General features: G+C 49.5%; 1 protein-coding gene across 1 annotated transcript in view; it reads left to right on the top strand.

Moving 5' to 3' along the window:
* The window catches only part of LOC144754759 (L-threonine ammonia-lyase-like), a 279,218-nt gene that overhangs the window by 226,853 nt on the left and 36,047 nt on the right, over window positions 1-16,318 (top strand). Inside the window, exons 9-10 of the mRNA XM_078642948.1 lie at window positions 4,271-4,396; window positions 16,060-16,227. Coding sequence (XP_078499074.1) covers window positions 4,271-4,396; window positions 16,060-16,227 — 294 coding nt within the window. The remainder of the gene's footprint in view (window positions 1-4,270; window positions 4,397-16,059; window positions 16,228-16,318) is intronic.

Below are 16,318 nucleotides of genomic sequence, written 5' to 3'. Positions count from 1 at the left end.
CAGGGGTCAGTTGGAGATCCGGAGTGGATGGTGCTCATCGTGCGGGCGGTGTCTTCGGTGGTCACCGTGGTCCAGGTGCGGAGGGTGGCGGTGGGGGGCGTTGGTTCGACGGTAGGGTGCAAGAACGGTCAGCTTGCGGCGTAGTCACCAATGTGATCACGCACATTACTGTGCATGTATTGGGGAGAGGATGTAGCCTAAAGGCTAGGGAGGTCGACCTCAAATCAGGGGAACCAAGTTCGAGTCTCGGCAATGACGCGCAACATCCTGTGATTCTGCGCAAATCACTTAAAGTCCCCGTGCCTAACAAAAATGAATGTGTCATTATGTAATGCAACTAGTGCTCATGTAAAGCGCTCTGATACCCGATACCTTCTGGTCTAGTTTGCGCTATATAAAACTCCTAAAAAAAAGTGTTATCACTTTTACAACTGCTAGATTGCTGTGTTGTCAGCATGAGAGCTGACAGACTGATGTGCAGTCACCACGCGACCAGACAGACTGCTGTGTCGTCACCACTAGGACAGGCACATTACACTGTTGTGTTGTCACTACTAGAACATATTGCTGTGTCGTCACAGTTAGACTAATTTGCTGTGTTGTCAGCACTTGAAAGGACTGATTGCTGTGTCATCACCAAGAGTACCGACAGAGTGATGTGCAGTAGTAGCTGGCATGGATTAGGGGTGGCGGGACGGGGGCCTAAAGATAAAAAGAATGAAAACATACCTTTTTGGGTTTCTCTGCATCGTTTCTCGCTCCATCCAGAAGAAGAAGTAGCTCCTCAGACTCCCCTGACCAATCATAGCGCTGCAATGCAGCTTTGTGATCGGACTAAGCGCCGTGGTTCGGCACCCAGGTTGGGAATGGGGGCCTAGGCATGTTCTCCATGCAGCCGGCATGGAGGACACGTGCACATGACTGATTAGCTGGCCCCAGAGGGCCGGTCAAACATTCATGCGAACTTTACAGAGTGACATCACTCTTTCCCCTGCTATGAGAGCAGCCCGCCCCACAAAGACCCAGGAACAAATACAATGATAACAACATCCAGTTATTATCATTTTATTTTTCCTTCATTTCCACTGCTAAAAACGGTTAGGCGACACTGCCACTGGTGCTGTGTTGTCAACAATAGACCAGAGTGCTGTGTTGTCAATGCTAAAACAGACACATTGATGTGTCGCCCCCCACTAGAACAGATTTCTATATCATCACCACTGGAACAGACAGAGTGTTTTGTCTTCACCACTAAAATATCACAAGTGTGAGGCATGCAATGCTTCATTTGTAAAAAAAAAGTAAGTTTCAGGGCTATTCCAGGAAGCCACTGCAGATTGCACCACCCATTGCACCTGCCAGCCCTGCCAATGACAGTGCCAACATTATTAGGAGCCATCACACGCCTAAAAGTGTGACAGTTGAGACTATTCCAGTCCACCCAAGGTTATAAGGATGGCATAGGTGGCAGGTATTATTCATTTTGAATGTATATTGAATTCTTTAACTCTCTCTGTTGTTGTGCTCATCTCAAATTTAGACACACAGCACCCCCGTGTGGTGAGTTGTCATAAGTACCAGTGTTGAGAATTAAGTGGCTGTACCAAGCACCGGAAACCACCAGCTCAAACTAAGCAGCACTGGAGGCATATGCACAGCTGCCATCTGTAAACCCTTATTAGCAACACCTCTAAATTAGCTAACTAGGGATAATTAAAGTAGGCCATTGATCTGCTAAAATGCAAAAGGTGGTCGAGTTACCAACTTCAAGAAGATGAACGGCAGAGTTGGCCATTTTTAGATTCCAACTTGTGGGACAGCAGATACCAAATCATGCGTTTAACTCAGGGGTCCTTCTGTTCAGCTAGAGTCAACCTAGCTCATTTGCCATCAGTCAGTGCAACCGTGCTGGGGTATTTTTAGGATGCTAAATTAACAGCTTCTTTGTCTCTTTCTATGTTAAAATGCAAAACCTGAGAAAAATTCACTACATCTGCAAGTTATTAGATGGCATGTTGGCGTTTGCTCCCCATTCTGGTGTACGGAGAAAATAAAAAAATAAAAATGTTCCAAATATTTAATATAATAATAAAAAATAAGGAGACAGTCGGCATATAAACATTGAGTACATATCTGAGGCCCAACATAGTACAAGTGTGACAGGTAAAATATCCGTTATTGTCGTCATATAGTAGAGAGAATGAACAAGAGTTGCCATAGGACATTCGACGGGAAACAAATTGTAATATCTTAATAACATAGTAATATATAATAACGTTGTGTGCAACAGTGGGTATAATACTGAAACCTAGTTGTTAATATAATCAGGCACTAAGGCTTTAATGCTTTGATTAATTCCATAGAGTGCAAACCTAACGGTAGTCACACAATTGTATTGCTTAATTAATATAAATCATCAGGAGAAAACGGGGTCAAACTAGTGTGATCAAAACTATTTCCCTCTCTCAAATTACTAGGTCCTTAAAAAACGTACATTTGTTTGACAAGCTTTCTCATACCAGGAACTAATCAGTTATAAACTCCTTTACAATAAGGAATTAAGTGAAATCTTACACCCTGTTTTTACTTAGCCACTCATTGACTGTTTATCATTCCTTCATACCCAACAGACCGAAGAAGGCATGTGCCACCCCATTGATACGAAAACATTTACTGTAAATCCCTTGCACTTTGACAAGTTATCATTTGGCTTTTGTCTTTCCCATCTACCCCAAAAGTTCTGAAACAGTGGAAGAAACTTAGCTACAGACTCATCAATAGCGCAAGCCCGTGGAGAGCAGGAGGCACACCAACCCTTCTGGGAGTCTCCAATCCTTTAACCCCCCCCCCCCCACCTACCCCCCCGCCCCCCATTCGAGCAAGGTCAATGAATATCTGTGAGATATGGGAGACTTTGTGGACCCTCCTCACATTTTGCAAGAGAGGCCATCATTTTGCATTACACCACTGAACTCCAAGTGACCGAGAGAATCTTACTTAGATTTCCGAGCATCATGGTGGATTGAGATTGCTCATTTGGATTTTCGAAGCAGTCTGTAGGAAGTCCTTGATTATGGGGAAGGAGCAATTATGGTTTTTATCGAAACTTTCCACCACGCCACACACTCAGAATTGCCGTAAATTTCTGGACAGTTTGTTCAAGGTGGTAGGACCTTCCGCATCAGCACCTACTACTTAGCATCCTTTGATTCTGAGAGACTTGTATGAGCCTGGATGGGTTGACTTCAAGCTGGTCTCCTGTGACCTGTGAGCCCCACAGGTCTGCATGTATTGCCCTGCTTGTTTCCATTTAAGCCCAGTCTATCACTGAGTTTCAATTAGCACAAATCTCGTTTTTCCACAGAACTGTGGAATGCATGCAAGAATCTCAAAATTTCCAAGGGGCACCTTGACGGGTCTGTCCTACTTTCAGTTTCTTTATGGTATTATTCAGGATTGGGTGAAGACTAAATGAGTTTAAATATTGCTAATATTGAGTTCTTACAGAGCTCATCCAACCCTAAATACATGGCTACTTTACAGTGCTATCAACATTGATCAGTTGGTGTTCAATCTTTTAGGACATTTTAGAATCCGGTCTATCAGTCATTGTCCTGGCCTCCTCTTACTAAGACTCTTTAAACCTATTCTGTCACAGAATAACCTGCACATTATTGCAGGCACCAGTCTTGGTGCCAAGTTGGATTATAGTAATGATTATTCTGCTGGCTTCTCCCAGTACCTTTTGCATCTTCCTCAGATACTGCAGAGCCAAGCTCTACAGTAGACGCATGCCATACCAAGACTAAATGCAGAGAGAAGTTATTCCCTCCTCCCCTAGTGTACCTATCTGAGTGCACGTGCACTCACTTCCAATTTTCCAAGGCTCTATTTACTGATATACAAGGCACAAGTCCTAAAAAAAGAAGGGAGGGGGGACGCTGACATCATGACAGGAAGTGACGTCACAAAAGGTGGCTTGCACTCAATTGCAGTTTATAGTTATCGAGCTCCCAGTAAAATAAGTGGGGGGACGTTGTCCACTCGCGTGGTACCCAGACTCGAGCCCTGCTGATATATAATTACATACAACACTTCTGGAAGAAAGTTTACCCAAATCCATACATGTAAATACCGATCATGTTGGCATAGCAATAGCATTGCATTTTAAAAGTGAGTTTTCATGCTTTTTAACCTTTCCGTGATGATGACGACGTGTTGAGACCCGCCATTTTGTTTGCCTTTACTGTTCTCTTCGTTTTGCCACCAGGGAGGAGGATATTTTGCTTTCCATGCTCCGGCTGCTGGAGTGTGAAAGGGCCACCGTGGATGCCGCCGGCGCCATTGGACTCGCTGCCCTAACTGCTGGGAAACTGCCGGAGCTCAAGGGTAAAAGGTACGGGATTTCAGATGCTGACATGACGAGGGAGCCTTTTGAAAGCTGTGCATATTCTGTTGGGAAACATCCTTTACCATGCATCAATTAAAATGCGGTACGTTACATCACAGTTTTGACTACGCAAGTAGTTATATCGACTTGCACTGGAGGGTCGCTCTAGACTAAAGAATAGTGGAAATTACTATTCCAACACCTTCCCTACTGTACGTAGACTGGAGTTGAAATAGTAATTCACACTGTCCCTAAGTCCAGCACCCTCCAGCGCAAGTCGATGTAACGACTTGCGTTGTCAGGACCGCGATGTAACATACTGCGTTATAATACAATGCGTTGCATCGTCATACATCCATTCTGTTGATTATGTGCAGTCATCAGCGGTTTGTGGGAAGACATTTGTGCTGTGGATGGCAGTGGGTAGGTGTCTGTCGAGGCAACGAGTGGAAGTAAAGTTTAAACACTGTTTATTTAGGGACAGCAAGATATACATTAATCCAGCTACAGCTTTTGCCCGTGGCTGCTTCCCACCAAGCCCTATTGAAATGCTTAAACTGTACCCTTCACAAACTGCACACTCAATCTAATTACACACACACAAACGTACTCAAGAAGACCAACACAGACAAATACAGACATAAATACGTATATATAAATACACAACCATCTCAGTAATGTTACACAAAATTACTTTTCCTTACCTTTCAAGAGAGAGGAAGCTATAGGGAAACAGCTGGTCCATGACACAACACTGGAGCTGTTTTGGCAAACAAACATCTTGTGACATATATCCATTCTGTCCATGCCAGCAGTTTCCTGCTCCCTTCACATATTCTCATAATGTTGCTGACACCATTATAATTTGCATTATAACCTGCTCCCCATGGCTACACCGGCTGTTAAAGGCCCTGAACCAGAGTTATAGGCCCGAGCCGCAGGCCAACCAGTGTAGCCTGAGGCAAAAGGGCTATTTATTTATTTATGAGTTTTTTAACCCAAAGGTATCAGAGTGCTTTACAGGGTAAGCATCAAAACAATAACATGAGGTCAATAGGGAGTAGATATAAATATACGGTAAAGGTAAAAAGAGTAAATGGTATGCAGTGGGATATGTAAACAGAATTGCAGAAAATTCCCGAGTTACATAAAACGTAGATAAAGATACATATCAACATTATATAAGAGGGGGATCCGATAGACAGTAGGATATGTGAATACAAAAGTTCGTAGGTAGTTATGGTAGGGAGTTGCCCTGGCGGGGAGAGTAGATGCGCAGTTTTCTCCCCTGAGGTAGTGAACGAACAGGGAATTTTACTGCTTGGGTTCATGACAACTTAGCTCTTTACAGAGTTGATACAACAGCAAAAACATGAGGGACTCAGAGAGTAGATAAAAACATATAATGATAGAAAAAAAGAGTAAATGAAATGCAGTAGGATAAGTAAAGAAAATAGCAGCAAGTATGCGAGTTACATAAAGTGTAAATAAAAATGCACAGCAACAGTATATCAAAGAGGGATATCAAAGACAGTGTACATAAAAGTTCTGAGGTATTTGTAAAAGGGAGAAACAAGGGTGGGGAGAGTAGAACATTGCACCTACTGAGGGTAGAATGTTCCAAAATTAAAAAAGGAGAAACATGAAGACAAACATTAGAATGTTGGAGCCACTGGCTTATACCAGCCATTACAAGCCCAGAGCTACTCCATTGTCTTCAATGAAGCTCTCAACATTCCAATTCTAATACCAGGTACACAAACAAACCTTCTACATACCACTCAGCATCAGCTATTGAACGTCTCAGTGAATCTATCCTCTCTACTCAAAAGCACTGCTTTCGATGGCTTTACAGATTTCAATGTGCCCTGTCCTTCTTTCTATCAGTTACTCTGGCATTCAAAACACTTTTCCTAATCCACCCCGTAACACTTATCAATTTGACAGCATCCCCCAACACCATGTCTACTAGCTGTGGTCCCTGAAAGGCATAATTTCTGCAGCACCATCGGGGTTCTTTATGTGCACAAAATATCCCGGTATAATGGTAGCTGCATAATGCTTATTATAGCACTCTTTCAGAGCCTGATGTACTTCAACTTATGCTACAATTCTCTCCACCCTGTTTTTATGTTTACTAGTTTCGTTTGTATGCAGGGATGAATTATATATAAAATTATCTAGGATGTAACCTTAAAATCTAAGTTTAATGATGGGCACCCTGATGAGATTAAAACTCCCATAGTGCTGTTTAGTACTATTCCTCGATGCTGGACACTATTTATGGCCTTTGCGTCACTGATCTTGAGTACATGTTACGACCATCTGTATGTTGCCCATGTGGGTCAGGTGGCCTTCATCAGGACCAAAGTATGCCTATACAATATGTCTGCAACCCTATCGTGATGTATATCTATTCACACACTCATGCAATGCATACATAAAGAGATGAACTTGTCATTCCATTATTGGGGTATAATATGCTCCGTAGGGTAAGCGGTTAGACTACCTCTGTCTTCAAACTTACTCCAAGAGTCCGGGTTTGGGGTGTTATCTAGTTCCGCTGTCTTCCACTTTTGGGAGGGTTACCTTATCGTTTTTTATTATGTTTCATACCACACAATTTACAGTCTTGTACATAAATCTCAACATCCTTATGTAGACCTGCCCACCTTAATCCACATCTTAAAATTATTTTAGTGCCTTTCATGCCCACATGCCTTTTGTAAAACAAAGCAGCCCGATCTGAGCTTTACTGCCAGTAGTTCAGTCATTTTCTATCTTCAAACCTTCCTTAAATATCAAAATGGTTGTAAATGCGCCAACAAGATTAATTCCCAAAGCCATCAATCACTCTGTAATAAAAATCCTCCATCATTTGGGAAGGCACTTTATCCCACGAGTTTTCCCATCAAAATGCCTAAATCAACCAGGGTGAACAACACGTCAGACTTATCAACCTTTTGTTGGCAGTCGTCGTTCATGCTGAGTAATTGGGGCCCAAAGGGGGAGAGGGGGGGTGAGGAAAAGCACCGACCAGAGACTCAAAATTAGGTGTGAAAAAGGCCGCTTTATTGGAAGCAGGTGCACCTTAAACAATGAAACCCTTGGCCTGCGCCGTACAAAACTATACCTCACTAAATATGCAATCTCCTGACAAAGCCCCCCACCCCCTCCCCTAACTGGTTCCCCCAATCCACAAACAGTAAACAATTAGCAGAAACGTCAATTTGCCTCTCCACCTGGCTAAATCCTTTATTATGCTTGACCTACCCCCGCTAATCCAACAACCGATCTCCTATACTTCCCCCATATATTAGGAAGAACCGCCCCAACGCAAAATTCACCCCACACCTGCTCCAGCGACACAACCACCCCACAACCATTGAGCAAAACTAGATGCACCGGCCCCCAAGAAAACTCCTTCCAAAAACCACCGCACACCACAAAACCCCTCCTACACCCTGAAGAAAGCAGTCACCCCTCCTCCTGCCCCCAGGCCCCGTACTTGAAAACCCCCCCACTCAACTTGCTCGAAACCTAGGGAGGGAGGGTGGGAAAACAATTACCTCCGCTACCCCCGCCCGGCTGCTGTGTCACCAGTCACCTTCTTTCTAAAATGGTGACCTGTGATCAAGATGTCCGGGTTTTTACGTGGACCAGCCCAAACCCAGCCCAAAACCAGCCCAAGGCTACCAAGTAGCCCAAAACCAGCCCACGTACGGTGCTGGCTCTACACCCTCCCCCTCCCCAAAAATCCCCGGGGGTGGCAGGCCCCGCTGGTCGGCCGCCCCCCCCCCCCCCTAATCCCCATTGGGGCCCAAAGGGGGAGAGGGGGGGTGAGGAAAAGCACCGACCAGAGACTCAAAATTAGGTGTGAAAAAGGCCGCTTTATTGGAAGCAGGTGCAGCTTAAACAATGAAACCCTTGGCCTGCACCGTACAAAACTATACCTCACTAAATACGCAATCTCCTGACAAAGCCCCCCACCCCCTCCCCTAACTGGTTCCCCCAATCCACAAACAGTAAACAATTAGCAGAACCGTCAATTTGCCTCTCCACCTGGCTAAATCCTTTATTATGCTTGACCTACCCCCGCTAATCCAACAACCGATCTCCTATACTTCCCCCATATATTAGGAAGAACCGCCACTCGAAAGGCGTGCTAACGGCTTTCGACCCCCCCTTAGGACTCCAGCCCTTCCAGCCATCTGCTCCCCAACCCTCTCCAGTGCCTCCCTCAGTGTAGCACATAACTCCAAACCGCACCCCAGGTGAAAACCCCATCCCCCTGCCAATCCACTGCCCCGTGCCGCAGCTCCGGGTGCTACATCCTCACAACCTTCTATCTTCCCCGAACCTTCACTTCCTTGAAAATTCCCTACGTGTCCAATCTATGGCCGCTGGCCTCTCGCCCCCCTACCACCCCCCTGGGACCAAACTCTGACCACTTGACCTGACACCCCGCCTACCCGCGCCGTATCTCTACCAGATCCCTCCTCACTTGTTAAACCCAACGCTAACATTTTTCACTGTGCCAAGCCCACGTCAGGCACCCTCACCCCTGTTCCACTGCACACACAGCCTGCCACAACGCATGCCAGCTCATGCCCCTCGTCCTTGCCGCTGACCATGAGACCTGTCGTCCGACTCCGACCACTGATTCCGTTGCTTGACCCAGTCCCCCTTTCCGCCTGCTTTACAACTGAGTGTGCCCCAACATAACTCTCCATCGCCGCTGCAGTTGTCCCCTCCCCTGCACCTGAAAAGACACACATGTGAGAGGCGAGAAATGTCCATCAATCGTATGTTCACTTCCCACCCCGCAGCCTGCAGCTGCCCACTAACAGTCCGACCTCCAGGGCCCGAGGCCTTCTTCAACCTCGATGCGCCGTCTCCGATTGCCGCCCCCACTCCGATACAATTCCTCCGTAACACCTTCAGGTCCTCACCCATAAACCATAGGGCGTGCCGCAGGACCCCTAACGCCTGTGCCGCATACGTCCCCCCATTCCCCCCGCCAATGGCGAATCGCCCCCAAAAACCCCCGTCCATCTACTTCAACCCGAACCGCGAGACCCGCTCCTGCGGAAGCCGCCCATCCCCCTGCCCCCACTGCACCAGACCGCCGCCATACCACCCGCGTCCGCTCCTATGCACACCCAGGAAATGCCCCCGAACGCCTGTCCCCAGCCAATCCCCCTTTCTCCCCCACCGACAACGCACCCGAGGATGCGGCCGTGTCAAAACCGGACAGCGTCAGACCCAAACGACGACGTTGCCATCCCCTTGACCTACGGCAGGCGTGCTTCCATGGCCATGGAGTCGAGCTCTGTACAAAGGAATGACAGCCTCCAACTGGGACCGTGCGTCTTCGCTGGTGCCCGGGGCACCCCCAGGTAAGCCACAATGCCCGGGAAACCATCCAGCGCCGCTGGCAGTCCGTCGAAAACCGGCCGTCCCACCAGCGAGACGTCAACCAGATAGTGCGTCACCGCCCAGAGCCTGTCCGCCAGGAAAAACCCACTGCAAAATCCACCTAATGGCGCACCCAGCGCACCAAAATTTGAACATCCCATGTGCCGTGCTGTCGCCCCCCCATGCCAACCTTGCCGCCCCCTCGTCCTCTGGCAGGCGTGCTTCCATGGCCCGGAGTCGAGCTCTATCCAACCAAGGACAGCACCGTACTGGGACCGTACATCTTCTCTGGCCCCAGCGGCGCCCCCCAGCCAGCCACGAGGCCCATAACTGACCAGCAACCGCCGGCTGTGTGCTGAAACCCGGCCGTCCCACCAGCAAGAAGTCCTCCAGATCGTGCGTCTGTCCCAGAGCCTGTCCGCCACGAAAAACCCACTGCAACAAGGAATCTAAACGCCCAAACGCTCCCGCGAATTAAACCCCCCCCCCATGCCCTTGACCCCCACAAGTGCCCACCGGTCCAACCGGGTCCCCACCGACCGGTGATCCCCCGGATACCTCCGAAACCACCAGGACGCCAACCGAACTCCGCACTTTACCCAAGAGCCTTCACCCACTGCCGCCGGGCTCCTCCGCACCATGTCCCTGCTTGTATACCCCACCCCTGAGGGTACCGCCGCCAAAGTCACCGACCAACTGACCCCCCCCCGACCCCGCACGCTGCTTGGACAACCGAGACTGACCGGGCTCCTTCCTGTGCCCAACCCCGTAGGAGAACCCTCAACCCCGCCGCGCGGCTCCAAACCGAAAGAAGGGGGGGACCCCATTCCCCGCCCCGCTCTCCTCCTTACACACCTGCCCCGCGATGGCCCGTGATCGCATTGCCGGCTCAACTCCTCCACCCTCACCGGCGACGGGCCAATGCCCCGAACCTTGACCCCTATTCCCCTCTCCCCGCCCCCCCCCCCCGGCACCCCTTCCAACCGCGCCATTCCCCGGCGCCCCCCCCAAGCTCTCCGGTATCCGCACCAACCGACAGCCGAGGATTACTCAAACCACTCCCCTATTTCGCCACCATCCTTACCTGGCGTCAAGGCCGGCGTCCACTGGATCCCGCCGCCTAACCAGCGGAGGCGGGGGGTGGCCGTCTCTCTCGGCGCTCCTTGCCGTGGGCATACCTGAAACACACTACCAACACCGTTACTTTGCACCCCCCCTTTCCCATCTCCCCCTCCGAATCTTCCACATACTTCAGTTGCCCCCTGGCCTCCTCAGACTCCTCCACCAGTTCGAATGGCCCATGGCCTCCTGCCCAGCACTGGGCCCCTCCTTCCACCTGTCGCCTGTGACAACCAGTTTGCCACCTCTCGCAGTTTGTTTGCTCGGGTTCTTGCCCGAGGGCCACCATTGCCCACGTAACGCTTGTTCTTGTGCCCGAGTGTCTGCCACATATCGCAGACTCCTCCACCAGTTCCAATGGCCCATGGCCTCCTGCCCAGCACTGGGCCCCCTTTCCACCTTTGGCTTGTAATAAACAGTTTGCCACCTTTTGTATTTTGTTTGCTTAGGTACTTGCACGATTGCCACCATTGCCCCTATAACGCTTGTTCTTGTGCCTGAGTGTCTGCCACCCATTGCCGCCTTATACCTCCACTGGTACTTTGTACTTTTGTAACCTGCACACATATCACTTTTTCCTCCTGTGATGCACCGATTGCTACCTCATGTATTTTGGTTGCTCACTATTGGCCCCCGTGACCCATGTAACCCAACGTTTTCTTTTGTAACTTGTTCCTTTGTAACTGTTACCTCGGTACCATTACCTGTCCTATTGTGAAGTGCCCAGACACCTTCGGGTAACGTCTGCGCTATATAAAATCGCCTAAATCAATAGATAACTCGTCCCCCAATCCCCCCCTTTCTGGCTCCGTCCCATTCCCCCTGTCACTCGCTGACACCACCACATCCAATCTCCCCGATCCAAAACCTCTCCACTCTTACATCCTCCTCCCCTCCCGTACCGTCTCCTCCACTGATGCAATCCAGGATGGACCAACATGAATCTATGCAATGACACACCCATCCCTGTCGCCAGCGCATAACCCCGGGGCCTAAACGTCACACTACTCAATCTACCCACCCTAGTCCCACAAATGCCAAGCCTGCTCGACACCAACTGCGCCCTTTCGGTGGGCTCCATCGCTTATTCCCCCAGCACGACCTCAACAACCCCGGTCCCATCGCTGGTCCCCACCCAGGCTGGACTACCACAATACTCCCCACCCCCCAAACCTCCCACTCCTCTTCCCCTGCTATCTAGCGACCCCCCCAACTCCTCCCCGCATCCCAACTGACCTCAAAGTTCGACACCCTCAAGGCCCTTCCACGGTACATCATGCCCCACTATTACCTGCTGGCAGACCCCATGGGCTAGAAAATTCCTGACTCTCCCACTATTTAATTGCCGCTCCAGTGGGCACGTGTGTTCCATGCGACTGCCATCATTGCAGTGCTACTCCGCCCCCGTGATCGGGACTCCAGTTACCATGCCCACGCCACTGGTCCAGTGTAACACCCCGTAGAAACCCCCTACATCTGTCCGTTTCAAAACTCTCACCGTGCCACCACGCCCCGTAACTCCCACTCTTGCATATCTTTGTATTTTGTCTGCACATGCTTGTCACTTCAGCCTCATGTACTGTAACCTTCCTTAATCAATTCATTCACTGGTAATGCCCCTGTACCCTGTATGTTCTTATTATCAATTGCATAAATAAATAAAGAATAATTCGCACTGTGAAACAGCTCATGCCGTCTTCCCCAACCCCCGGCGGCCGTCCTGACCCTTCGGGGTGGGAGTGGCGGGGCGCGTCCAGGACTGGTCCCCCGTGGGAGCACGACCGCCCGTACCAGGCAGAGCCGGCCCATCCCCTCGGTCGAGTGGAGCCGCATGCTGCTCTCCCAAGCGCCTACCTCCGCGTCCATGCCCTGAACAAAAGGTGTGGTCCAGCACGCCGGGTAACAAAACCCCCCTACTGCCGCCCCCGCAAGCCCCCCAACCCCCTGCCGACTCCCCCCCCGCTCGCCGTGCCTTCCACCCCCCAACCCCCCCACCCAGGCCCTCCCGCCCCCTCCACTCGCCCCGCACCCCTCCCCACAACCCTGCCCCCCCGTCGCACACTCGCCACAAGACCCTCCCCCCATGGCTCTCACTCCTACCTCCCCCCCCCCGCAGAGACGGGGCCTTGCCATGGCATCACCACGCACACCTCCCCCACGGGGGCACCCCCCATGCCACTCCCCCCCCCCGTCCGCGCCCCCGAGTAAACGCGATCGAGATTCTCACAGGACATGCCGCTCCCTACCCCCCGCCAAGCATCATGAAAGCCGACCCGTCACAAAGGCACCAGTTCCTACCGAGAGTCTTGCGCCTCCTGTCGCACACCTTGTACCGGCTATGGGGTGTATGACCCGCAGCGCGGCCACCCAGCTGAAGCAAAACTTCCAAGCCATGCCTCCCAGAAACTGAACCGCAGCCGATCCCCCACAGCATCTCCACCATTCCTCCGCCGCCGACCTGACCCACCGCGACTCCCGACAAGGGGCGGGGAGGGCCACCCGTACGACCGGCGCCCCCGGAGGCCCCCCATTTACCGCACACCCCGGCCACAAACATCACCACCCCGCCCCCCCCCCACGAACACAACGCCTCAAAACCCAGCCCTCCCACGCGCCCCCGCAGACATGAATCCGCCGCACCACCGGCACCAAACCAGCACCGCACTAGCGTAACAAACGCGCTTATCGCGCCTCCCTCAATGACCGTACTAGCGGAACAATCGCGCTCATTGCGCCTCCCACGGACCAGAAAATTATATCTCCACCGAAAGTCACCATTATACGAACGCACGCATCCTCCATAAACGCCACATCAACATGCAGTCTCCGTACGCCCGCAAACCATTACAAAAACAATTACCTCCGCTACCCCCGCCCGGCTGCTGTGTCACCAGTCACCTTCTTTCTAAAATGGCTGTGATCAAGATGTCCGGGTTTTTACGTGGACCAGCCCAAACCCAGCCCAAAATCAGCCCAAGGCTACCAAGTAGCCCAAAACCAGCCCACGTACGGTGCTGGCTCTACACCCCCCCCTCCCCCGGCCCCAAAAATCCCCGGGGGTGGCAGGCCTCCCGCTGGTCGGCCGCCCCCCCCCAAATCCCCATTCACACGGACACTCTTTCTGACAATTACGTACTCTACCCTGAAAACGTACTAAATCAATATTGCTGAAATTCTTGACAATCAGCCGGTGAAATGCCCATATTCCCCTTATATGACAATGTTAATGAAGCATGCATGTCCGGATCAGAACACACATTCTGTCCCCTTTATGAGCATTTTGAACTCTAAACCACCAAACACAATCCTGCAAATCAAAATGTATTAAGGAATGGTACTTTCTCCTCTGCATAAGGACCGTGAGGCGTCATTCTATATCTCCATCTGTGAAAGCACTGCATTCGAGCCATAAGCAATTGTGTCTCTTGTCATTGACGGACGACTTTCAACAAATCAATCCGAATGGACAGCCTGTCTACCATCATCTTTCACACACTTCACACGACTGGTGCAAGCATCTCCCCACTTAAACTCGGCATGATTTTATAGCAAAGACTTTGGTTTAGAAGCAAAATTACCTATGAATTCTGAATAATATTCCCTAATGCCTAAGAAGGATATGCGCTGTTCGTTATTCAATGGATGTGGTACTTAGACTGTAAGGACCAGCCCAATGATGCAGCATCTTACTCTCAATAGAGGTTTATGATTGAGGCACACACACTAACCGTAAAACTGCATTGTGTTTATTAACTTGCTCCCTTTTCCCTCGGGTACTTTATTGTGATGTATATGAGGATGTAGGGAGACTGTTTTTTTTCTCCAATAAGTTTTATTGTTTTTACATACACATAATCATACACATAACACATAAATCATACATAAAGGTTGTTGAGTTGTGTGGCGCTACTTTACAGATATATTCGTGCTAGGCTGATCCCCTTATCCAATTGTCCCCTTATAAGGTAGGGGGGAGGTGTGAAGAAGAAAGGAAGTGGGAAAGGAGAAAGTGAGAAGAAAAAATACAAGAAGTTTGCTACTCTTGCAATTGTCTCGGCTCCCTACTGTGGGGGAATGCTGCACTCAGGCTGGTGCCTTAGTGTTGGTATTGTTTATGGCGGGTCATAATTGTCCATGTATTTGTCTAGGGTCTCCCACATGTCCCTGTGTGGTTGTTTCCATGGTGAGTTTTGGAGGGTGATTGCATCCGCCCCCACTTAGGTATGTCACTCAGTTGAGCCAGCCCTTGAACGTTGCCTTGTCGGTGTCTTTCCATTTGGTGAGGACTATTTTTACTGCCGCTGTAATTTGTAGATCCACTAGGTCTCTGTCTTGTTGTGAGTCTAGCTCAGGGGTTAGGAATACAGTTGTGAGGGAGGCAAATTCTGGTTTGATTTTACATCCTTGTGTTTTGTTTATGAAATTGAAGATTTTAGCCCACAATTTTTTGACCTTGGAGCAGTGGTATAGTAGGTGTGCAAGGTCGCCCTTTTCCTTGTCACAGTTCTTTAACCAAGAATAAGATGGTGAAACCTCACCGTGTATACCCATCACCTAGAAATAGTGGTTTACTTCAAGGGCTGGAAGGCTCGAGTTAGCTGCCTCATACAAGCCAGTAAGGTTTTATAGAGTTGTTTAAAAATTCCTCCTCTTTAGCCGGGAAAGTTGTGCATTGGAATATCGACCTGTGTGGAAACCTGCATTGTGCTTTCTTGATATAATATAAAAGAAACCAAGTGAAAAAACAGCACCTTGGTTTCCACTGTGACACCTACTCTCAGACTGTGTAGTGTCTGGTTCAAACACCTGCGCTTTCTATACCAATTTACTGATCACAGTGACTAAAGGTGCTAATACCTGCTTACTGGTTCAGCAATTATATCATTGCCAGTGAGATAGCTCAGTGGATTAATGCACTTGCGGCAAATATGAGCATACTATTAATATTAGTAATGCCTGTTATCCTTCTGAGGTAAATCAAATGAGCACCAATGATGTTGGGAACTGTAGTTCAGTAGAAAACTTTGTAACCTCTAAAAATTCTTCATGGGGCTTGGTGTTTCATGAGAATATAGTTACTAATATTGTCTTTATTTATAACCTGTAGGATTTACCCTTATGTCTAATTTCAGGGTGGCCATCGTCTTGTGTAGTGGGAACCTGGAGCTGCCGCTCTTGCGGCAGTGCGTGGACCGCGCCCTGGCCCTCGACGGAAGGCTCTGCAGATTCTCCCTCCTCTTACCTGACAGCCCTGCAGAGATCTCAAAACTACTGGAGCTCCTGTCCCGAGAGGAAGTGAGGTAAAGGAAACTGCGTATATGAAGCTCCTGCAGATAACATGATTGTGGTATCTCTTTGGTGCTAATGCATTATCCGCTATATAGAATATTG

Source organism: Lissotriton helveticus, chromosome 5_1 (assembly GCF_964261635.1).
Source record: "Lissotriton helveticus chromosome 5_1, aLisHel1.1, whole genome shotgun sequence".
NCBI lineage: Eukaryota > Metazoa > Chordata > Amphibia > Caudata > Salamandridae > Lissotriton > Lissotriton helveticus.
This window is presented reverse-complemented; position numbering and strand designations above follow the sequence as displayed.